This window comes from Tiliqua scincoides, chromosome 5 (assembly GCF_035046505.1).
Source record: "Tiliqua scincoides isolate rTilSci1 chromosome 5, rTilSci1.hap2, whole genome shotgun sequence".
NCBI lineage: Eukaryota > Metazoa > Chordata > Lepidosauria > Squamata > Scincidae > Tiliqua > Tiliqua scincoides.
This window is the reverse complement of record NC_089825.1, coordinates 34,296,404-34,322,313: the sequence shown is the minus strand read 5'-3', so window position 1 is coordinate 34,322,313 and position 25,910 is coordinate 34,296,404. Positions and strand designations below refer to the sequence as shown.

The following is a 25,910-nucleotide window of genomic DNA, read 5'->3' as shown; positions in this document are numbered from 1 at the left end:
ATTCCGTGTACAAATGCTTTTATGCGAATGCCCGAAGTCTACAAGCAAAGGTGGGAGAACTGGAATGTCTGGTGACAAGGGAAAACATTGACATAGTGGACATAACGGAAAGCTGGTGGAATGCGGAGAATCAGTGGGATACCGCAATCCCGGGCTATAAACTCTACAGGAGGGACAGGCAGGGGCATGTTGGAGGTGGGGTGGCCATTTATGTTAAGGAAGGGATAAAATCCAGCAAAGTAGAGATTGAAGGTGGGTCCGACTCCACCGTAGAATCTCTGTGGGTTAAATTACCAGGCTTGTGCAGCGATGTAATACTAGGGGCGTGCTATCGTCCTCCAGACCAGAAATCGGATGGGGACCTTGAAATGAGGAAACAGATCAGGGAGGTGACAAGGAGCGACAGGGTTGTAATCATGGGGGACTTCAATTATCCTCATATTGACTGGGTCAATTTGTGTTCTGGTCACGATAAGGAAACCGGATTTCTTGACGTGCTAAATGACTGTGGCTTAAATCAGCTAGTCACGGAGCCCACCAGAGGACAGGTGACTCTGGATCTAATATTGTGCGGTACACAGGACCTGGTTAGAGATGTAAACATTACTGAGCCATTGGGGAACAGTGATCATGCTGTGATCCGTTTTGACGTGCACACTGGGGGAAGAATACCAGGCAAATCTCTAACAAAAACCCTTGACTTCCGACGGGCGGACTTCCCTCAAATGAGGAGGCTGGTTAGAAGGAGGTTGAAAGGGAGGTTAAAAAGAGTCCAATCTCTCCAGAGTGCATGGAGGCTGCTTAAAACAACAGTAATAGAGGCCCAGCAGAGGTGTATACCGCAAAGAAAGAAGGGTTCCACTAAATCCAGGAGGGTGCCCGCATGGCTAACCAGCCAAGTTAGAGAGGCTGTGAAGGGCAAGGAGGCTTCCTTCCGTAAATGGAAGTCTTGCCCTAATGAGGAGAATAAAAAGGAACATAAACTGTGGCAAAAGAAATGTAAGAAGGTGATACTGGAGGCCAAGCGAGACTATGAGGAACGCATGGCCAGCAACATTAAGGGGAATAATAAAAGCTTCTTCAAATATGTTAGAAGCAGGAAACCCGCCAGAGAAGCGGTTGGCCCTCTGGATGGTGAGGGAGGGAAAGGGGAGATAAAAGGAGACTTCGAGATGGCAGAGAAATTAAATGAGTTCTTTGCATCTGTCTTCACGGCAGAAGACCTCGGGCAGATACCGCTGCCCCAACGGCCCCTCCTGACCGAGGAGTTAAGTCAGATAGAGGTTAAAAGAGAAGATGTTTCAGACCTCATTGATAAATTAAAGATCAATAAGTCACCGGGCCCTGATGGCATCCACCCAAGAGTTATTAAGGAATTGAAGAATGAAGTTGCAGACCTCTTGACTAAGGTATGCAACTTGTCCCTCAAAACGGCCATGGTGCCAGAAGATTGGAGGATAGCAAATGTCACGCCTATTTTTAAAAAGGGAAAGAGGGGGGACCCGGGAAACTATAGGCCGGTCAGCCTAACATCCGTACCGGGTAAGATGGTGGAATGCCTCATCAAAGATAGGATCTCAAAACACATAGATGAACAGTCCTTGCTGAGGGAGAGTCAGCATGGCTTCTGTAAGGGTAAGTCTTGCCTCACAAACCTTGTAGAATTCTTTGAAAAGGTCAACAGGCATGTGGATGCGGGAGAACCCGTGGACATTATATATCTGGACTTTCAGAAGGCATTTGACACGGTCCCTCACCAAAGACTACTGAAAAAACTCCACAGTCAGGGAATTAGAGGACAGGTCCTCTCGTGGATTGAGAACTGGTTGGAGGCCAGGAAGCAGAGAGTGGGTGTCAATGGGCAATTTTCACAATGGAGAGAGGTGAAAAGCAGTGTGCCCCAAGGATCTGTCCTGGGACCGGTGCTTTTCAACCTCTTCATCAATGACCTGGAGACAGGGTTGAGCAGTGAAGTGGCTAAGTTTGCAGACGACACCAAACTTTTCCGAGTGGTGAAGACCAGAAGTGATTGTGAGGAGCTCCAGAAGGATCTCTCCAGACTGGCAGAATGGGCAGCAAAGTGGCAGATGCACTTCAATGTCAGTAAGTGTAAAGTCATGCACATTGGGGCAAAAAATCAAAACTTTAGATATAGGCTGATGGGTTCTGAGCTGTCTGTGACAGATCAGGAGAGAGATCTTGGGGTGGTGGTGTACAGGTCGATGAAAGTGTTGACCCAAAGTGCGGCGGCAGTGAAGAAGGCCAATTCTATGCTTGGGATCATTAGGAAGGGTATTGAGAACAAAACGGCTAGTATTATAATGCCATTGTACAAATCTATGGTAAGGCTACACTTGGAGTATTGTGTCCAGTTCTGGTCGCCGCATCTCAAAAAAGACATAGTGGAAATGGAAAAGGTGCAAAAGAGAGCGACTAAGATGATTACGAGGCTGGGGCACTTTCCTTATGAGGAAAGGCTACGGCGTTTGTGCCTCTTCAGCCTAGAAAAGAGACGCCTGAGGGGGGACATGATTGAGACATACAAAACTATGCAGGGGATGGACAGAGTGGATAGGGAGATGCTCTTTACACTCTCACATAATAACAGAACCAGGGGATATCCACTCAAATTGAGTGTTGGGCGGGTTAGGACAGACAAAAGAAAATATTTCTTTACTCAGCGTGTGGTCGGTCTGTGGAACTCCTTGCCACAGGATGTGGTGCTGGCGTCTAGCCTAGATGCCTTTAAAAGGGGATTGGACAAGTTTCTGGAGGAAAAATCCATTACGGGTTACAAGCCATGATGTGCATGTACAACCTCCTGATTTTAGAAATGGGTTATGTCAGATGCAAGGGAGGGCACCAGGATGAGGTCTCTTGTTATCTGGTGTGCTCCCTGGGGCATTTGATGGGCCGCTGTGAGATACAGGAAGCTGGACTAGATGGGCCTATGGCCTGATCCAGTGGGGCTGTTCTTATGTTCTTAACTACAATTCCCAGGAAGCCTTGCAGGTCTCTTGTTATCTGGTGTGCTCCCTGGGGCATTGGGTGGGCCGCTGTGAGATACAGGAAGCTGGACTAGATGGGCCTATGGCCTGATCCAGTGGGGCTGTTCTTATGTTCTTATGTTATGTTCCCTTTCTCAAGGGAAGGAGGGTGTTTTTTGCTCTGGCTCCTTTGCCCTACTGCTCAATTTGCACAGATACTTTACTCACTTGTCTGTTCTTCTTCTACCCTGAATTTTGTCCAAGAGGCACTGAGTTCAAGAAGTCACACTCTCTGCTTATGGAAAGAGGTCACTTGCCAGCAGGCCCCAGTTTTATACTCTTATCTAGTAGATTTTCCCCCTACCCTTCTGGGTAATTGAAAAGGCAGACCTCCAAAGGTGGAACTTCCAAGAGATTAGCAGGACAACTGATGGCACATCGCTCCAGGAGCTTACAAGGCTGCAACTCTCTGTTAACTAGCTAGGACTATACCTTTCTTCAAATCCTTGTCCTCTTATTTAAATTGACTTTTTGACTGGACTGAATTTAAACCTTACACTTTACTTTGAGTTCAAACTGAACTAGGTTTAGTATCTTAAGTTTACAATTTAATGTAGAATTAGCTTTCCCCCTTCTTTTATCTTCTTCTTGTTTCCCAGTACCTCTGCCTGAGGATCTTACAAGCAGACTCTAGTCCTATTCAGAGTAGACCTGGTTAGCTTGAAGCTGTAATTCTTTTCAGAACCTGCTCCCCAGGCTTTACCTGTCCAGTTTCTGCTCTACTTCCCATTATTTATTAGTTTTCCCCACCTTCCATGAAATACCCTACATCCTACTCGCTAGATTCTCAAATTCCCTGCTTCAAGTTAAAATTTAAACTTTAAGTTGAAAAAGGTTTATAGTTTAATGTACTTGTTTTGGCCTATTCCTGCATGTTCAGGAATTGGTACACTAACACTATCTTTACAAGATGGCAGTCTGCCCATTTGCTGTGGAAGGGCAATGATGTGAAGACAGGAAACATTGTCCTCACTCTGAATTCTCTTTGCCCTGAATACCCCAGTTGGACGAAACCAGCAAACCTGCCAAGGGTTTTTTTGACCTTGGTCCTCTCTCTCTCTCTCTCTCTCTCTCTCTCTCTCTCTCTCTCTCTCCCCCCCCCCCTGTATTGCGGATTGCCCCCTTCCTCCAATGCCCTGCTATTCAATCCAATGGAATTAATTCTCAGTGGGAGTTAATTAAATAAATAGGCAGTGAACTGCCAACCAGATCTGCCAACCAAACTAAAGGTTATTCCATAGCTCTGGCTGTCACTTATGGCCAAAGATCACAGGACTCACTTCTCATGATCTCCACTTCAGCTGCAATTCACAGCTCCCAGAAGGCCATGGAAATCCCATGGGACCTCATCTCAAGCTTCTCTGAGTCAGGAATTCCAAACCAGAACTGGATTCCGCCCAACTGAGCCACATTTAGAAAGAGGGATATCTGAAAAAAAAAGTTGTATTCCAGAAATGTTATGCTTGGTGTTTTGCTTCCTGCCAGATTACAATTAAAATTAGGGACAATTCTTTCATAAATATCTTGTAAATGATGATCTTCAAACTAAACCTCTACAGCCTTTTTGGCCATATGTTCTTTACAACCGAATTGTGAGCTGCTTCATACATTAAGGCAGTGATTTTCAACCTTCTCATTTCATGGTGCACTGACAAGGCACTAAAATGGTCAAGGCACACCATCAGGTTTTTGACAATTGACAAGGCATACCATGCTGTCAGCAGGGGAGCTCGCATCCCCCATTGGCCCTACTAATAAATGACCTTCCCCCAGTTTCCTGTGGCACACCTGTGGACCGCTCGTGGCATACCAATGTGCCATGGCACAATGGTTGAAAATGGCTGCATTAAGGGAAGGTAGACCTAAAAAAAGCAGATGTGCACTCTAGTTTGACTTCCTCCTTCCTTTCAGTCTACTTAAACTCTGGGATGCCCTGGTTGATGCAGTAGTTCTCTAGTTACTCTAGTTAACTAGCTAATTACTTAAAAATTGTTTTGCAATGAAGAATACTTGTAGAAAACAAATGTGGGTTTCTTTTTAATGAATCACATCCTGATGTTTTCTTGTTTATTAGACCTATCTCCTTTTTAGAACAACCTCCAGGAAGAAACAGCATGGATTGTTTTGACTGTGCACAAAATGCATGAACACATAAATGAGGCACATGAAATCGAATCGTTCATTTTCATTACAGACATATCAAAGTGGCTTATTTTAGGAAATGCACACTTAGCAAGCTGAATGCACCAAGAATAATGAAGAACACATGATCACATACCAAGTTCCCAGGCATACAACAATAGTAATGACAGGTTTAAGATGCAACCCTATGCATGTTCACCTGTAAGTAAGCCTCAATGAACACAATGGAACTGAGCAAGTATGCATTGGTTTGTGCTGTTAAGGGGACTATCATAGAGCCACTCATTGCATGAAACAGATTGGTGCGTTTTGATATTGGAAAGGGATTTGGGAACCTTGACATCATATCACCTATGTCAGTGTTTCTCAAACGGTGGGTCAGGACCCACTAGGTGGGTCATGAGACAATTTCAGGTGGGTCCCCATTCATTTCAATATTTTATTTTTTAATATATTAGACTTGATGCTCCCATGGAATGTGATTGCATTTGGGGCAATGTTACAGACTTGTTCTTTAACAAGCTACTATGTATGTTCTTTTAACAATGATAGTCAATGGAACTTACTCCTGGGTAAGTGTGGGTAGGATTGCAGTGTAGGATTGTTAAAAATTTTCCTGCTAGATGATGTCACTTCCAGTCATGACATCACGTCTGGTGGGTCCTGAGAGATTCTCATTCTAAAAAGTGGGTCCCGGTACTAAATGTGTGAGAACCACTGACCTAAATATTTGATCAGTCTTGCTCAATTGACAGGTCAAATTATCTATTTCTCAGATTTATTGACCCTGCACCAATAAAATTATAGGCAAAACAAATCTACCCACAAAGAAGAGGGAGGTTTCTCACTAATTCCAGAGGTTCAAAACTTTCAAAACAACTCAAAGGAAGAAAACACCTCCAAATATTTTGTTTTATGAGGAGTTAAGGTTAAAATGAGATTGTCCAGATTCCTAGGGAGGTATCACCGCACCTTTCCTGCTGGACCTGGTGGCCAGGAGAGGGGAAGAATGTTCGATTTCAAAGTTGGCAAACAACAAGAATGCAAGGGAAGGATCAGTGTGTGGAAAGGAAGAGAATAAGAAGAGGGGAAACCGATTTGAAAGAGACAAAGAGAAGGGAGTTGGGATTATTTGAAAGAAACAGAATGAGAGAAAAGTAAGATTGGTTGTTCTGTTAACTACTCCACCCAGTCCCCACAACAAAACAGCATGATCCAAGGCATTACTCTGAAGTAACTCCCATTGAGTTCAATGAGACTTAGGCTGCAATCCTATCCTCTTTTGCCTGGGAGTAAGTCCCTTTGACTATTATGGAGTTTAATTCTGAGGAGACATGCATAAGATTTGGCACCTGCTCTCTGGATGATGTGCTCACCACAACATATTGTTGAGGGCCTTACATGACAATAGTCATGTACTGTCAGATAACACTCAAGCATTTAACTCATACATTGTTTAGAATACATTAAGGGGATAATTATGCTAATGGCAAAAATGATGGTTTACAAGAATCCATGGAATGAACATGCTATCCCAGAAGCTTTACTGAAGACTATGCTGCTCCTTCTCCACAGCAAACACCGTGGACTCTGTGATCATCTTGGCTTCTGAGCACTAGTAGCCTGAGAGTGACTTTCCGAGTACAACTTGTGTATTTGTTTTTGTGTTTCCTCCTGAGACCTGCTCTGAGTCAAAGAGGCTGGACATTTACCCTAGAAGGCAAACAAGAGACTTTTGGCCATATGTCTCAATTGCAAGAGCAGAGGCTCTCTCTTTAGAGCAGAGTGTGCTTGCTAGTGAGGCTATGGCAAATGCAACCTGCAAACCAGAGAAGCTCTGATTCACAGCTCAGTCTCTCAGCCACCAACCTACACTATCTCTCCGTTCATCCTGGGTTGTCTTGTGTTCTTGGTATTTGTCAGCAGCTTCAAATGGCCCTTGATAACAGCAGAAAAATAAAACAAATTAAACCTCAAGCTCTCATTCTGTACTGAAGTCTGAAATCTGGAGATATATAACCTCCAGATTTCTTCTTTTGAATTTTAGACTGAGATGTCACATTACTTTCACATTAATGCTAGTGGTTCATTTTTTTTTAATGTACTCCAGCTTGATGGTACTCAACAGCTTTACATTTGAAGAGCCAAATTCCTGCAATTCAAGGAGGGTGACAAGTTCAGCTGCAACTTCCTAAACCTCTATTTCATCCAGATTTTCAAATATATTTATAGAGAAAAAAGGAGCAGAACATTAAATGCTCTTATTTCAAACAGGGTTCTTTAATATGCACAGGAATGAGACTATAGCCAAAGAATCATACAAAACACAAGACCAAAGAAATGTTTTTCCGTCAACTTGATTGAAGACTACTTCAAGCAATTTCAAAGCCAACGTATTTACAACAGACAATGATGGGGAGCACATGATGACTTTAAATGATTCATTGGACGCTTTTGGATACAAAAATGTATCAGAAATAATCATTAAATAATGAGCCACAGCTTCTTCCTCATTGGACAAACACCCTTTCTTTCCTCTACATTGAGAAGAACTTTGCCCCATAGTAATGCTTGCTGGCAATCCTTCATAAGAAATCAGTCATAACAAAGTAGGTTTTCCCCACTTAGGACTACTTTATGAAAGAAGAGGAGAAAAAATGAATCATAGAGTAATTGTTGACTCTTTGGGATGAAAGTGGAAATTACAACTGGGGAAGCCAAAGCACAAAGAAAGTAGACTGGTGGTAGAAAGAAGAAGGGAACGTAATCAGAAATCAGATACATCCATTGCGTACGTTGTGTGTTGTAGAGAGAGCCCAGTTGTTAAACACTAGATTTTGTGCTGGTGTCTACTGAGTGTCTTGTCTCCTTCTGTGGCATCATATTTTAAAATGTTTAAACTTCAAAAGATAAAACTATTAGCAAGTGTTTTTTGTTTTTTTTTAAATGATCAAAAAGTTCAGTAAAAATCTATTGAAAGATTCTAGTGGCAGAATATGGAGTTGTGCATATACCCAGGGGCTGTCTTCAATGCTGCTTGAGCATCTTCCCATCTGAACCCTTCCAACAACATCCACACAGACACAGACACAGACACAGACACAGACACACACCAGCTTTGTCAATAACACTAAATACTTGAGGACCACAAGGGTTGACATGCAGAGGATCCATGCTTGGATCTCTGCACAGTTCGACTTTTATCAGTAGCAGCCGATTGCCTCAAATTGGATTTGACCTGGTATTGAGAGTGTCTTACAGCTCAATATTGAGAGTATTGAGTGTCTTACAGCTCAGTATTGAGAGTGTCTTACAGCTCAGTCCACTAGCCCCATAGCACATAGTGCTACTGACAGAGCTGTATGTTATGGTGTGCTGTATGCTATGTTGGGGGGAGGTACAACCAGACAGCCCGGGAAGGGTTGCTCTCCTGCTATCATTTGTGAGTTGCCTGCTATTGGTGCAGCTTGTGTGAAGGTGGCTGAGGCCTTATGCTGACAGATTGCTAGATCTGTCAGCGTAAGCCCACCATAGGATTGAGTCATCAATCTTTTGCCCAGTCTTGATCCTCTCCTCCCTTTTTCATGCCTGAATTTTCCCCTTGCAAGTCTAACAGCAGCTTGGGAAGGCAATTGAGATCAGGGAAATGGGGTAGAACAGTTTAGCAATGCTTCACATCCGTAGAGAGCCTTTGAGTGTGCAAACCACTTCGTATTTCGTATTTATGAGTTTGATGGAATCTTTACCATCACCCTTCATGTTATAGCTGGAGAAATGAGACGGGGGGGGGGGTGGGTGGAGGTTTGTCTAAGGCCACCTAACACGTTCACAGCAGTGACAAAATTTGAACTGGGGAAGGTTTTGATTTGTAATGGGAGTTTTTTAGCACCACAGCCCTGTTCCACTTTGGGGACTGCTAATGTTACTTTGAAATAAACATAAACTTATCAAGATATCTGACTACAGATCTCCCAAATCTCATCTGCTTTAGTCCTGACTTGCCAGCTGGAGACATATCATTTTTCTCTTCACTGGTAGTGGGTTGAAGGAAAGATTGTTACTGATGGTGTGTATTCTGATCCCATATTTTGTCTTTTGGGGTGTTGTGTCCGTCCCCCCCCCCCCCCAAAAAAAAAAAAAAACCTGCAACTGCCATTTGCTCAGAAATAACAGTGGTATGAAAGAAATGTATGAAATCTCTGCCATGGGAAGCAATAGTTCTCTCAAGTCACTGCCAACTGTCTTAAAATTGCTTGTCTGTCTCCAGCTTGAGTTGGCTCCACTACATTTGAATCCGGCTATACATGAATCTCCAATTGCAGATGTTCGCATCCGCCTGGAATGTAACGAGACCTTAAAATAAAAAAGAGCAATCTGTGCATTTCAACAGCAAAGCATTTTCTGCCACCTAATGTAGCCACAGTCCTTTGAAAGAGTTTGTTCCCTCTCTAAACACATGTGCCTGTATGTTGTAGATGGGAGAGACACCCAACTTTTGCAGGCATTTGCTCCTCTTGTCAATAGCTGTGAAATATGTACTGTCGCTATATAATTCCTTAAAGAAAGTCTGACATTGTTTCTTTCATCTAGCAAGGTAATTAGGTGGAATGATTTTATTCAAGGGAGAATCTGCGGATTTCATAGAAGAAAATTCACCTCCAATCCCACATGGTTGTAAAACTTAAAAGTTTGTCATGATTACCTCTCATCGGGACCGGCAGAGCAAGTGAGTTGCGATGAGTATAATTCCCCTTGATTGAAGTGGCCTGATCTTACGCATGGAAATCAATTGCCCTGAGTTCAGTGAGACTGACTTCCAAATAAACTCATTTTAGGATTGCAGTCTCAGTCACAACTAACTGTAGCTGGATTGGTGCCTGATGGTTCTTTCTTTTTCTTTTATAGCTTTCTCTCTTTGAGCTCTGCATGACTTCATCTATACTGCATTAGAACTTGATTAAATTTCAAGCACTGATATATATATCTCTGTGTATATATATCTGTGTGAAAGAGGAGTACAGGTCATGCACTCTCCTTGTATAGTCTATGTTTTGTACTGCACAAAATGCATGGGTACCAGTGCACCAACCAGAGCTTATTGTGGCTGATGTAACAAGGAGACCAAGAATACCCTAACCTGGTTCCAAAAAACCATGCAAACCCTATAAGGTTTGGACTTGAATTTCTGAAGCAGTTGCCCCTTCTCCCTGGCTTCCTGTTAAATTCCTTTTGAAGTTACAAGGTATTTCAGAAGCAGCTAGTGATATAACATCAGAGACAGAAGCATATCTGCCATTTAAAGGGGGAGGGGAAGCTGAACATTTCACTGGATATATCCAAGCCCTGGATTGTACCTTAAGTAACTCTTAGATTCTCCTTTGCTCCAAGCACATCCAGGCCAAGCACCTGATGTTCTATTGAATGTAGAATAGTTGCTAACCCACATTTCTAGAACTCCATTCACCAGAGACTTAGGCTGAATACATTTTGGAAGCCACTGGTATGTATGTATGTATGTATGTATGTATGTATGTATGTATGTATGTGTACACACACACACACACACAGGTATAGATCTGATTGATGATCGGGATGGGAAAACATTGGGAGTCCTATGTGAGAATAGAGCATGCATATACACACTCAAGTATGTATGTATGTATGTATGTATGTATGTATGTATGTATGTATGTATGTATGTATACTCTGTTCTCACATAGGGCTCCCAGTGTTTTCCCATCCTGATTGTCAATCAGATCCATACCTGTACAGCTTCAACAATCCCAGACAATTGACTGGACCCTTAGAGGCTACTCCTTTAAAACTGACAATAATTTAAGCAAAATTTTAATGTGAATATATTATTACCTGCCATGAACTTTCAGCATAGAGAAGTGTATGTATATATATATATATGCCCAAAGGAAATGAAACAATAGCACACGCAATTAACTGGAACTCCTTTTATCATTTTTTGTTTTGTTTTTAGAACCAGTTCTGTGCGTGCCAATCTACAGGCACCTACACATTGAACAGATAAACGGTGCTGTCACTTTGACATGGCTGTTTGTACCACTTAGCTTTTACACAGGAAAATATGGAGGTATTGTATGCAACCATGTGTAAGATCAAAAAGGGAATTTAACAGACGGGTCGTAAATATGTATATTCAAAAGCATTCGCCCCTGATGTAATAGGCCTTTCTCCCAAATAAGCGTGAACAGGATTGCAGTCTGCCAGTGCAAATCTTTTGCATATCATCTTGGAAGTAAGTTCTACTGAGTTCGATGGAAATTAAAATAAAATTTGGATTCAGTTTTGTAAAGTGACTGTATCCAGCTAAGTGACCTATACAGTTTTTTCCTCTATAAATTTTAAAAAAAGATACATTGGAAAATATTAATTGTTCATATGCTTTCCATGCATTATTTTTAATTTTGCCTTCAAAAGGAAAAACAATGGCTTTTATAGCTATAAAGTGGAAGTGTTCAGTTCTACCACTTAAAAATATGATGCCACATAAGTTCAAAACCAGGAAACTTAAATAAGAAACACCCTCAGATGTGGTGGTTGATTTTTTTTTTCTTTTTGTAAGACACAGTTTATAGGATGATTAGACAATTGGAGTAGCTTGTCAAATAGGATCACTCGGGCAAAGTTGCAAAATATATTACCTTCCTCCCAACTATAATCCTATTGCCAACGAAGGTTTAAATTTACCCATTCTGAGGCAGATTTAAGGTCTTCAGATTACTTCTGTTAGAAAAACAGGAATTGGGCGATACTCTTCGAGTAGCATTTGATTTTTCCAATAATTGGTTGCAAGTATCCATTTCATCATAACGCTTCCATTAAAAAAAAAAAAAGACAACTCCATGTTCAACTAAGTTAAATTCTCCTCCAACTTCCAATTTCAAAGACCATCTCAAGTTTCCACATTATATCAGACAGTTTCCACAGGCGGAGTAAAAAGTCTTTCACATTTAAAAAAGCTAATTGTAAACAAACCCAAACACACGGGGGAGGGGAGGGCTGCAGAAAAATGCAGCCCATCTATATAACAAAAGGGAATTATATAATTCTATTTGAGTGAAATCTTTCATCTTTGATTTACAGGTTTGAGTCTGCTATAACTGAAACCATATTGTTCCATATCTTTCATACCACGGCTTTCCCTAAAACCTTGTTTTAATTAAGGTTCCTTTCAGATTTCTGAATAAAAAGCATGACAGTGTTCACTTATGGCTTTAATGTATCCTTTGAGCTTGGGAAAAAAAACAAAAAACAAGAACATCATTTGCCGTTCAAAGGAAGGCTGGCTATCGGATACTGTAAAGGAGACTGAGTGAAGGTAGATAATATGCTGTGTTCTTTAGGGGTGTGGGGGGGAGGGTACAGGGGAGTTTGCAAGTAGCTACCCTAACTTCTCTACTTGTGTCCCTTAAAAATACTCTGAGTCTCAGTTAAGTGCCATAGTCCCTTTCCCTTTCTGTGACAATAAGGCAACATGTGTAAGAGTTTAAGCATTCATTATCAGCGAAAGGCACAGCTCTTCAGTAACACTCTCAAGTGTGCAGTTACTCGCGTCACAGTCTCGCTATGCTTGAAAGAAGAAAATAAATACAGGAGACGCCTTCTAGACCCTTCTCAATACTAAGTTCCAGAGCTCAGGTTCAATGGGTCTCGGTGGAAGAGAACAACTGATGTGCAAATCAGTGTTTCGAAACCAGATCTGCAGGAGCACCTGATCTTGGGATGTGAACCTCAGGCAGATCCTCACCTCCCTTAAAGTTGGAGCACAGAACAAAATGTGTTGGAAGCCAGGTTACAAAATAAAGAAGAAGAAAAAAAGGGAAAATTCAGGTTGGGGAGACTTGTTGAACTTTGAGAGCCGACTGGAATCTCTAGCAATTGGATACTGACAGCTCAGGTCAGCTCAAATTGTACCACATTAGAAAAAAGAGGGTCCATTGCTCTCTCCCAGCAGAGAGCGTTTTGCGGCTCGTGTTTATGGCATGCCACATGAAAGAGGGAACCAGAAAAGAAAAAGAAATGGAAAAATGCAGAATAACTTGAAAAAGCCACGTCACTCGGTTAGGTGCGGGAGCCTTGAACGGCTTTGGAGCAGAGCTTTCTCCGGACTTTTTGCTACTGCAACTCTCCAAACATGAAACTGCTACGGCATCTTTCAAATGGCACCATAGGGGAACAAGCCATCATTTTATTACACTGAGAACAGTAAAGCAATCCTATGATCTATTTTTAACAGCATGAACGAAAGAAAAAAAGTACCCAGTAAACTGTGCAGAATGTCAGAAGCGGTGGGATTTGTGAAGCTATTTTCCTTTTCCCCCAGCAGTTTTGCAGGCTGTTTCAATTTTTAGAGGCACCCACCATAGTCAAGAATGCAGGATGACTTTAAATATTTTCTAGTCTACCATTTAAGTCGGCAAGTGGATCGCACAGCACAACGAAGGAAAGCTCTGGGCTCCCCCTCTTTGCAAGCTCTGGTTTGCTGTAACTTTAGAGTTGTAGCGGTTACATCGCAGGAGCCTTGGAAGGCCCTTTTAAGTCTGTCCAATGAACAAGTGAGGCTGCTGTTCACAATTCTATGCCCAGTGTTTATGTTCCATCTGCCCTGTGCCACCCAGGCAGCACACAAGACATGTCTAAGGGTGCTTTGGCTGGGCTGGGAAGGGGATACACAATGATGTCACACACAGGAAATATCAGGAAGGACTTGGCACTTCACAAGGCTGGCTCTTCTTCCATGGGCTCGCCAGCAGCTCTAAGAAAAATAAACAGGCAATCAGAATACGGAACCAGAGTACACAATGACATTGTAGGTTTTCATGCATAATCAAAGCTGATTTTTCAGCTCTCCCCCATGTTTATTTGTGTTCTGCAGTTATCCATAAATAAAGGTTCTTTCCTAGGAAGTATAAACAAATGTCAAGTGGAAAAACATTTTCGATCCAAGCAATCACTGAAAAAGGTTCCTGTTTATATTAATATTGTCAGAATATTTTATAACTTGAGGTTCAGAAATGCACATGCTTTGTGTCAACAAAATCAAATTGTTTAATGGGGGGAAAGGTGCAACCTTCTCTTTCTCTCTGGTACATTCCTCCTCTTCCTCCTCTCTCTCTCTGTCTCCCTCCCTCTCCCTCTCTCTAAATATTTATGGATCCAATTTATTCAGCTTAACAAGGGAACACCCTCTTCAACATCAGGTAACACGCAAAGAATTCCACAAAGTTTCCAAGATTTCATCTCGGTTGTGAGATCCTTTGCATTCAAGACCGTCTTGGCTGCGTGCCTGCCTAAAACTTCCGAGCACAAATTTGGAATTTGATTAGCAGACCACTGCCATAAAGCAGGTATCTAATAATAATAATAAATAATCTGATTATGCACACTGTCCTTATTAGAAATCACTTGGGAGGCAGCCAACGGGCTGAACTAAATTGGCTGTTGGAAATATAAAAAAGAGAAAATAAACCATTGCCCCCTCCCAACAGCTCTGGAGAGTACTGTACATAATCAGAGATGATTTTAAACATTGCATTGCCGACAGGATGAAAGGTCAGATATATGAATTTACTCTTGCCCTGATGTCTGAGAACACACACGTCACACTGACACTTTACTTTTGATGAACGCACATTTTCAGAATTCCTTTACTGGGAAAATCTCAACTAGGATGGAATGATTCATTAATGTCCTTATTTTATTTTTATCCCTGGAAGTTCGTGTAAAATGACATGGCTTGCTACTAACGAAAAACTAGACACATGTGATCACCACTGATGCCTGAATTGGCTGCACACTGGTGATTCCTTCATATTGCAGTTCATGGTTTACAATCCACAAATAATGTTAGTGAGGAAGATTCCTGAGGAAAAGGCTATCTGAGAAGGGTTTGATGAACCGTACTGCAAACCCCCCTCCCCACGAAGAACCCCCAAACCTAACAGCAACAATTTCTCAATGCTAGTAGAAGCAAGAAGATCTGATGGCACCAAATTGCACAGCAATAAATTCCTGAACCAGCCTGGGATCCAGACCGATGGTACCTGACTTTGCATGCATGGGAAAATGAAAATATCATAGTGAAATCTCTGCAACAGCTGTTAAGCATAACACAGTACAGCACCAAGTGCTTGTTTTTTTGGCATTTGTTTTGGAAAAAATGCATCGCTCGCTTGTAGCGTAACATGTTCGCATTATAAAACTATACGTACCCTTATATCACTGTGAAACGCCAAAGTGGTTGTATAGCTCAAATGTTGGATTGGGACCTTACAGTGTCTGTTCAAATTCTAGCAAAAGGAAAGAGAGGAGACTCGGACACCTCCCACAGCCTGGCACCAGGGCCACACACCCCTAGCGCCCTCTTCATATGCCACCCCCCTATAGCTACCAGCTAACCAGCACAAGCAAGACACAAAGCGGACAGTACAGGCTCCTCCCTAGAGGCAAAACTGTCTTGGTCCCTCCAAGGAAGAAGAAAAGGGGGAGAGCATTTTAAGACTTAACTGCATTAAAATGGCCAATTAAAGATTTCTGTGTAACCTGGGCTATGTCACTGAGAAATTAATCCCGGTTTTCTTCTTTCCCATGTCTGAGTCTCTAGTTTCAAGCTGGTTTTTTACTTCTGTTTTCTGTGAAGCTGTCGGGACAAGAGAGAGGGGCCTGCAGACCAGACTCTCCTTGTGTAAAGACTCCTTTGCAATAGTCTTCTCAGTGCATGGAGGGCCAATTTACTTGTTCCAATTGTTTCAGCCCTTTTCAGCAACAATTGACTGAATTTCTTCTTCTCAATAAATTATCAAAACTTTCAGCCAATTGCTGCTGAGGTTGCCGGCATTTCAGCCAATTTTCAGCCAATCACATATATCCGTTCAGCCTTCATTGGGGTATATAACAACAAAAACATTTTGAATAGGGCCAGCCCTGCTCAAGATACCTACTGGATATGATTTGCTTCCAGTTGGGCGACTCTACATACTAGGAACCTCTTGCCATATTAGGAAGAAAATGCACACTTCTAAAGAGCACATTTCCAACTCTCTTTGCAAGAGGACTGGTTCCTAGTCTAACAGGCACAGGGCCAAATCCTATCCAACTTTTCAATGCTGATGTAGCTTTATGACCACCACCACCCCGCCAAGGATGCAGTACATGCCTGGTCGGCATGGCTGTATCTTTGTTGGAAAGTTGGATAGGACTGGGCCCAAAATTGATGTACAAAGTAGGACTGGCCTAGAAAGGATTTTATGTTCAAATTTGTCCTAATTGCCCTTCCTCCCACCGAGATATTATGTTCAAATTTGAGTCCCTACCCTCCAAGGAGCTCTAAGTGCCAGACAAATTGTGCCTGCATCCCTTTTTTATCCTCTCAAAAATCCTGTGGTTAAGTTGTGAGAAGTGAGTGGACTATGCACAGCTCAAGTGTTCAATATTAATTCTTACTAGATAGAAACACAGGACTGTTTTTAAAGAGTGGCATACTTGGGGGAGGCAAGGGGGACAAATTCCCCGGGTGCCAGGCTTGGGGGAGCGCTGCCACATTGCTATCCACTCCCCCTGTGCAGCACTCAGGTGGCCACTGATGGCATCAGTGCACCAATTTGAGGGATGCCCCCTGAGGGCACCACCAGAGGCATTCTGGGGGCTGGGGGCAGCACCCCTGGAGGTGTGACCCTGGGCATCACAGTGGAGAGTTATGCCACTATTGTAAAGTATAAATTTGTGCAGTTGTGTCCTGTGATTGCCACTCCTCCAGGGGTGAATATCCCCTGAATATTCAGGGAAATAGCTCCTGAATATCTGAATATTCAGGTCTGAATATCTCCAAGAATCAGCATTAACCTGGAGATGATTATTCCATGTGACCTATATATTGCAGGAAAGACCATCTATGAAAACTATGGAAATTGGAATTGAATAGAGAGAATAATAATAGTAGTTATATAATATTTTGTGTGCTCAAAGTTCTGCACTTACTGGAATGTTTTCACTAACCTCAGGGTGCCTAACTTAATTTACACCAATGTAAATACACAAAGGATAAGTAACCGGTCTAGTGTAATTATTATTATTATTATTATTAACAGTATTTATATACTGCTTTTCAACAGAAAGTTCACAAAGTTGTTTACAGAGAAAATCAAACAAACAACTAATGGCTCCCTGTCCCAAAAGGGCTCACAATCTAAAAGGATGCAAAAGAACACCAGCAGACAGCCATTAGAAAAGTCAGTGCTGGGGTGAGGAGGGCCAGTTACTCTCCCCCCGCTAAATAAAAGAGCACCCACTTAAAAAGTGCCTGTTACTCTGTTAGCAGGGATAATGTAGGAAGTGACTTCCAATTTGTCATTTTCAAGAGTGGCAGATTAATGCCACTCTATTTTGTGGCATTTTGAAAAAAAAAATATTTTGTATTTTGAAAAATATATTACAAGGGGAAGTGAAAGACTTTTGCTGAGCATACAGTGGTTATCCAACAGTGCATGTGCATATACAAAAACTGTACAAGTGTATTGTATGCAAGTCACTACACCTGTTAGTGATGCACTCTGTGCATGAGCAAAAGACATTTGCCACCAGCTACAACTGGAAACTGATGTTTATCCCCAATACCTGCCAGTCAGGGCCTCTGCACAGGCAGGTTCCATTTAGCTACCCAGGGTAATATCAGTCGATAGGTTGCATTAATTTGATTCTGTTCTGCTTCCGGCAGGATTGGAATGGAGATGGTCGATTCCCGTTGAATGGTGAAAAGTACAATGATAGAAAATGGTGTGTAATAATTCTTGTAGGACTTTTATATTGCACCACTCCCGTTTCTCCTGGGTGTTGCTTACATTTGAAAGGGTTCAAAGCAAGGCATTTTCCCTACTGTATATTTACTGATGCAGCTGTCTGTCCAGCACAAGGCTCTAATCAGTTCAATGTACAAAATGAGTGGTTATCAGCACATGTGATGTGCAGGGCTTTCCAAGACCAGGGTTGTTTACTGACTCATCCTTTTCATTTAAATCAATGGCAGCGATATTTTCATCCCCTTCCTTTCATCTCCCATCAACGGCTTCTCTCCTACCTATTTTCTCTCTCTTGACAATTCCAATTAAGTTTCTGCTGCATATGAAGCAAGAGTTCTTTAACAAAACAAAACATTAAAACACCCAGAAAATCACAGCTTGCCCCTACAGCCTGCTTTGGTCTGCAAGTCAGAATAAATCAAACTGAAATAACTGTTTACTCAATGATGTCACTTAAAAAGAGAGAGAGAGGAGCAAGAAAACAAGCGGGAGAACCTAAAAATGATGCTTAGCCAGAACCATTTTTTCTTTTTCTCAGTGGTAAATGAGTCAGATATAAGTTGGCCAGGAAAAGAGCCATATTTTTTTTTTTCAAACTCTGAGTTGGAAATGAATCATCTTACTCTGAACACCAATATAACCTCCAACATAACTGGCAAGTCTTTAGTAAAGAAAATCTCTCTCTCTCTCTCTCTCTCTCTCTCTCACACACACACACACACACACACACACACACACACACACACACACACACACACACACACCAGTATTGGACCTGAGTTTGTACAACAGATTGCGTTTGATCCATGAAAGAACAAGGCTGGGTTTTTCTCAGTTTCTTTGGTGTGTGTCTGTGTGTGTTCTAGCTGAGACTATATAGTTAGAAATTAATGCTTGTGCATGAATCAGGGATTAAGGAGGAGAGGCACCATCCCTGGGTTAAACAAGGGTCAGAACTATTGAGTAAATTAAAAAAGATCTGCAAGCATAATCTGCTAGTTACTCTCTGTCTCCCTTCTTTTAAGACCTCAAAGTTTTCTTCTGCATCCTCACGCCCTTTGAGTCTATGTGGGAATGTGGGGGACTTTTTTGTGGTGGCCCCTGACTCATGAAACTCCCTCCCTTACAGCCCAATCTTATCCTGAGCTGGCTCACAGCATGCAGAGGCTCTGGTGCAGCCTCCCCTGCATGGCATGGGCTAGCTGGGGACCAGGCCACGACGGAAAGCTATGTAAAACATTTTTTTTTACTTACCAACTCTGCTGTGGCCTGGTCCCCAATAAAGCTACTCACATCTGTGCCAGCTCTTTGGCTGAACTGAGTGGGTCCAAGTGGGTTGTTGTGGGTGGGCTGGGGCATAGGATATTGATGTGGTCACTGCTTCCAATATCTGCCCCCAGCCCACTCTTGGCATGCTCTCAGCCAGCGTTGACATGTTCTCGCCCATGTGCTGTGACCACAACCTCCCCTGAAAAGCCCTGGAATGCCCCTTCGATGGACATATCTGCTCTGGTGGAGGGGTTACACTCTGTTGGTATGAGCTGGCAACCCCAACAGCCAGCTAAGGGAGTGAGAGCGGGACCAATGTATCTATTAGGCATAGTAAGCGCAGTGCCTAGGGTTCATAATGTTTTTAGGAGCCCATAAAAATGTTTTAATTCCTTTTAAAATCAGAAGAAAAAAATTGAACTTTTAGGGTCAAAGAAAGCGTGTCAATTTTTTTCTCATGTCAGAAAAATGAAAACTTTTAGTGCCCACAACAATTATTAAATTTTGCCTAAAACAGGAAAACATGTCGAGGTATTTGAAATTGTACCAAAAATAATTTTTAATATTGATATCATTATGGTGGGAGGGCGAAAGCAAAAGGCAAAAACATCTAGTATCCATGAAAGTCATAATGTGGCCCTGAATGCAAGTTCCGTCAGCGCAAGGCCCATAGGATTCAGCTGTTAATATGGATTTGTTCCTCTCCTTGTCACTGTTTCACAGGAAACTGAAGATATAGCCTTTTTTCCCCTTGACAAGCATTTCCTAGGTTTTCCTGTTTTCTGTTATTCCCTCCAGCTTTTATGAAAAATGTTTTGTACTGTTGTTTTTGCTGCTATTGGTTGGATTTTTGTGGTCTGCACTGATCTTTCTTAATGAGTACTATAAACCATCCTGAGACCTCTAGTGGGAGAAAGGTGCAGTATAAATGTTGAAATAAATCAAGAAAACAATTCCAATGTGGGATCAGGCAGTCGATGCCAGGTTTTGCCCTGCTTCATACCCCATGTACAAACAAGCACCAGACTAGCGTCGAGCCCAGTGTCGTTGCTAAAATTGCTCACAGTCTCACACAGGATGAGAAAGACCAGCCATATACATATCCTGAAGCTCATTTGGTTTGGGTGGGTGAAGCAGCTGTGATTCCAAGGGCTGCATTCACTGACCCCTGAATCCAGCAGCAATGACAGCCAATTGAAGCTCAGAGTGCTTGCCAATATCCAAATGTCCCTATTTGTCTCTGTATAGCTTTCCTCCCCATGTTTCAATTGAGTCTTTTTTCTAGGACAGTGAGACCCTTTGGTCTTCTTATTCCTTTAGAGTATAACAAGCCTGCCAATTTTTTTCTGTAAATTGGTATGTAAATATATTTCCTCATCTTCATACTATACATTCCTATTCCCTCTCCTTTAATACACACATTCCTGCCAATTTTGACCTGACTGGCTGTGGACCTAATTGACGAACACACACCACTACTAAGGGATGGAGCTCCACTCATTCTGCTGTGCAGAAGAGAAGAAAAAATTTTCATCCCAATGACCAGCATGGCGCAAAGGGGAAAAAAAAAATGAAATACTGGGCTACCAAGCACCAAGAAGCAGAGATAGTAAAGTCCAGCATGGCGCGACTCGAATCGGGTCATGAGTCACTGCCCCTGTGACTTGACTTGAAAATGAGTCCTCACAGGGGTACTTTCCAAATCACCGATCGATCACCCTTTGTGACTCAAGGACTCGAGTCACTCCGCCCACTTTAAAAAGCTCGCAGCTCCTCTGCAGAGGAAAACGGGGCTGCTATGGGGTGGTGTGTGTATTTTGGGCTTCCCTTTCAACTCCCCTCCACCATCCCCACCCATCCCAATGTCTGGCAGCACTACGGAACGCACCCACCCCTTCCCTTCCCTCATGTGATCCCACCCTGGTGGCGGCAAAGGAAGCCCCCCTTCACTCCATGGGCGTGGCAGGGAACAAGGGTGTATCCCAGCTCAGCCAGGTGGGAGGGCACAGGATGGGGGCAGCATGAGCCGAGCAAGCGAGAAAAAGCCCACGGTGGCTTTGCGGAGGGAAACAGGGCTGAGCTGGGCTGTAGGTGTGTCTCAGAGTTTCTTGTAAACACTTCCCCCGCTGTCCCCCCTCCATCTCACCTGTCAAGCAGCAGTGCGGAACACACCCACCCCTTCTGAAAAGACAGCAGGAGGATGACAAGGAAACTCTGCCAAGAGAGACTTGGAGAATAGTGTAGTAGGTGATATAAGTCACTCCCCCCACTTGTTCCCGCCTCCTGCACCCCTCCTTCTGCTTGCAAACCCACTTGCACATCTGGCGAAAAACGGCTGCTGTTGTCCCCCTTGTCCCCTCCCTCTCCCAGAGACATCCTTCAGCCAATGAATGCTGCAGAGATGCATCCTTTGGTTAACAGATGCAGTGGAGGACCAGCAGAGGCGCCTTGCTGTCTGGGTTCTGTGCAAAACCCAGGTAAAATTGATATTTTGGGCAGAAACCCAGCAGGTGCTGAATCATGAGACCCTGCCAATTTTTTGGAGCAGAAACTAAAAAGTTAACCCTTTCACTCCAAACTCCCAGCCCATCTCTGAACACAGCGTACGTACCCTGCTAGCTATTGGTGCTGGAGCTTGCACATGGAAAAAACAGCTTCCCCAATGAACACAAGAGGTTTTTTGTGAAAGAAGGGGGTGGCGTAAACCGTGTCCGTTGGCACGCAACTCGAGTCTTCGGAGTGGAATGCGAGTCATGAGTCAGGGGGTTGAGTCAAACATCCGAGTGTTTTTCCAAGTCTTCCACGCACGTGACTCACAAGTCCATGAAAAACGTGCATTTTCGCGACTCAAGTCTGTCACCTGACTTGAGTTCCCAACCCTGCCAAGAAGTGACCAGCTAGTCTGATGCTGCCATCAAGAACAGGGGGCAGGCAACCATGCAATGGTGAGATAGGGAGGTGGGCTTCTGTCTTGATAAAACCTGCCTTCTATTGGCTGGGCCACATGAGCCAAGTATGGCTAGATGTTGACAGATGCTGTGCAGTGGAGTAACCAGAGGCCGTGTTATGCCAACAATTAAAAAAAGCTTCCTTATATCAAAAGTGAATGTGGAATTTGGGCCTACATGGTTTGGAGATGCTCACCTCATATCATTATTCATCTTTTCCACAGAAACCTCTTAGCACTTACGCTCAAAATTATTATTAAATAATATTTCTGGAAGCGTTTAACTTATTGTTAAGGTCACTTTCAAAAAGGACTCCTCTTTCCAGCAGAGAAAGGGAAATAATTGTGAAGACTTATATTTATTTATTACAATACCCACCCTAGCTCGCTATTCCACAGCAGTTTGGATTATCTAGAAAATACAAGTTATCTTATGGCCATGATGGTGACAGTGACTTACAAAACAGTTACATATGTGTGTACCTGGAAGTAAGCCCTAGTGCTCCTATTCGCCCCAGGAATGTTGTTTCCTATTTGCTATTTGCTGGTGTCTCTCTTCTGTGTTTTGAATTGGCAAGGCCAAAACGGGGGAGGGGTGTTTGTGTGGGTCCTTTGCACATAGCGGTGGCATGCCATTTACAGTGGCACTACACCATTTATGACGGCGGATCACATTGATCCCAATCAATCAATCAATCAATCAATCAATCAATCAATCAATCAATCAAAGTATGATACTGGACACTCCATTGTTGATCCTGCCCTCTCCAGGACCCTATCCAACCACCTCCACCTTGTTGCCATCCACTTCCCGCCTCCTTTACACCCTCCCAGCATTGTTCACTATAACCAAATATTCTCATTATTGAGAACAGAAAAAGTTGCCATGAAGCCTGGCACTAGTAAAAGTTATTTTAGCACAATTGCTAAAACCTGAGCAGGACTGAGACACAATCCCCTGGTACCTGAAGGGGTGTACCAAATGCCTCCCCCTTCACCTGGTGCTGCTCTAGTGCAGTGGTCTGCAACTTTTTCATTCCCATAAGTTGCCCCGACCACAGAACTGAAGCTTTGCAACCCCACTGTCATCCTGACCTCAAGACTGAAGAATACAGAGCTAGATCTTTCAGAATAAAGTATAATTTTATTCTGAAAGGAGGGAAAGACAACACTTCTGACAAAATTTAAAGTTGATTTTCTGTTGTATAGTCTTAATGGGGCATGGTTAAGGGGATGTGGCAATGCAGGAGGGTCATGATGAGCTCCTGCATTTCAAAATTTACCAATACACCACTACCCATGAGCCTAAGCTGGGTACAAATACTGTGTTTATCTTGGTCTGCACTCAGGTGAGTGGGATTGTAGCCTATGGTACACATGCAGGCAAAGACAGACAACCAAGAAGGCTTCCAAGCACAGTGACAGCTCCTATAAGAGAACAAAGTGATTTTTTCCCCCAGAACAATTCATCACAATGAACGTTCCCTGATTTTAGCCCAGACTGATGAAGTGTAATGAATCCAACAACTGCCTGAATTCCACTTTATCTATTTTATCACACATCCTTCTCTCCCTCCCACTCCATTCAACTTTGCTCCCCTTTCATTTTATGTTTAAAAAAAAGGGGGGGGGGAATTGCTACATCTGAACTTATGATGGCTTGGCTAATATATTTGCACAAGCAAATGCATTGTTAAGGGGGGGAGAAAGGTGGCTTTATTTAAGCTCTTCAAAAATCAATTACTGCTAAGTGGCAGTGGTTTTAAATTAGCACGCTCTCAGAGTATGACAATTAACTGCTAATTAGTTTAAACTCTGTAATGTGATATGCCAAACTAACTACACTTTCTTTTAGTTGGGTCAAAAATATGGCTCCAATTGACCATAAAAATTAGGCCACTCAGACATATGACAACATTTCATTGCAAATCTCTTCATGTTAGTCAAAAAATGCTTCGTGTTTACAATGTGAGCTGATAAAGGGAACTCTGGCAATTTCTATAGACAGTATTTGGCTTCTTTTCCTAGGACACTTTAGGATCTGGGCAAAAAATAATCACACAGGGCGCAATCCTGAGGTGCCCTTAGGCTGGCGTAAGTTCCTTGCTCCTGGGCGCTGGCCCAAGTCAAGGGCTGGATTGCGCCCTTGGTTATCTGATCTTTCCATCACCCTTTGGTGATCCACCAAAAATCTGGTCATGACACACCAGTGGATCCCGACCCACAGCTTCGGAACCCTTGCCTTAGAGAGCCCCAGTGGCTCTCTCTCTAGTAAGTCACCTGAAATTATCTACAGTTTTGCTACACAAAAACTACCACTGTTTCTTTTTTACTTCTAGCTGAAAAGGGACTTGTATGCTTCAATTAGTGCTGGGGACAGAACAGAGTTACTGCTGGACATTATATTTCCAAAAATGGGAAAACAGCCATGATTGCCTTTTCATCTCAGCCTTTTTCAACTCAGACGTCCTAGGTGCAAACTAAGATCCTGTCAAGCACCTGTTGCTAACCAGCCTTTTATTTCTTTTCTCTTAAAGCATGCAGAGAGAAACACATGTGTACAGGGATACATGGTTCTGAGTGCCTGGTAAGAGAGCATGACTTAGGCCAGTGACATAGTTTCAGAAGCAGGACTGGAGGTAAGCTCTACGGGCCAAGAGGCCACACTTTTATTGTGAACACACACACCTCAGCAGCAACTGTTACCCTGCACATGCCTGATCTTGTCTGATCTCGGAAGCTAAGCAGGGTCAGGCCTGGTTAGTACTTGGATGGGAGACCACCTGGGAATACTGGGTGCTGTAGGCTTATACCATAGTCTTTCGAGACTGAAGGTTGCCAACCATTACACACCTCATCAGGCTGGTTTGGATGTAGCCTTAGCTGTTCCTCGGAATTCCATGGATAACCACAAAAGCCCCACCTCATGGGAACTTCCCAACTTGAGAAAAACAAGTTCATAGAAACACAAAAGAAGGACCCCTAACCAGCATTTCCTCTAAAGGGTGCCCCTGGATGCAACATGCACCCTATTGGCACAGCTGGATCATTGTCAATGGTGGGGGACAGGACTGGGCCACTGGTGTATGTATCTCCTCCTTTTGTACGTGTGTGTGTGTGTGTGTGTGTGTGTGTGTGTGTGTGTGTGTGTGTGTGTGTGTGAGAGAGAGAGAGAGAGAGAGAGAGAGAGAGAGTAATTAGGGTCTAGCTTCTATAGGTTCTATGGAAGTCTGAAATCAACCTCAGGACTCCTTTCCAGAAAAGCTCTCCTTATCAACTCCCTATCATCAGAAAAGCTCTCCTTATCAACAGGGCTGTTTAGGAAAGCTAAGAAACATTGAATTGCTTCATTTTGATTCTCCCTCCCTATTATTGTGAACTTATCCCCACAATAAAATCTGTGCATTGCATCTTTTACCCTCTTCATTCCCTGCTGAACCATTGAGCTGTGCCATTAGCACAGGATTACAGCCCATGAGATAGTTCCCCCCCCATGTGCGCATGCTAACTCATGTTTTAAACCACATCCGGGAACCCACCAAGTGAGACTAATCAGCATAAGTGTGCTTAACTCTTTCTGTACTCCATCTTAGGGCCATTATAAAATACAGACTTTGGGGGATATGACACCATATCCAGTTACTCCTCCCCCACCCTGACTTTTGCTTTGCTTAACAC

General features: G+C 43.0%; 1 protein-coding gene and 1 pseudogene across 1 annotated transcript in view; one reads left to right on the top strand and one right to left on the bottom strand.

Annotated features, from left to right (window-relative positions):
• Nucleotides 1–13,877: 13,877 nt before the first annotated feature.
• Nucleotides 13,878–25,910, bottom strand: part of HDAC9 (histone deacetylase 9) — a 518,896-nt gene continuing 506,863 nt past the window's right edge. The window contains exon 26 of the mRNA XM_066626951.1: nucleotides 13,878–13,977. Within this exon, the coding sequence (XP_066483048.1) occupies nucleotides 13,938–13,977 (40 nt within the window). The 3' untranslated portion in view covers nucleotides 13,878–13,937. The remainder of the gene's footprint in view (nucleotides 13,978–25,910) is intronic.
• On the top strand, nucleotides 24,921–25,040 carry LOC136655159 (5S ribosomal RNA; annotated as a pseudogene).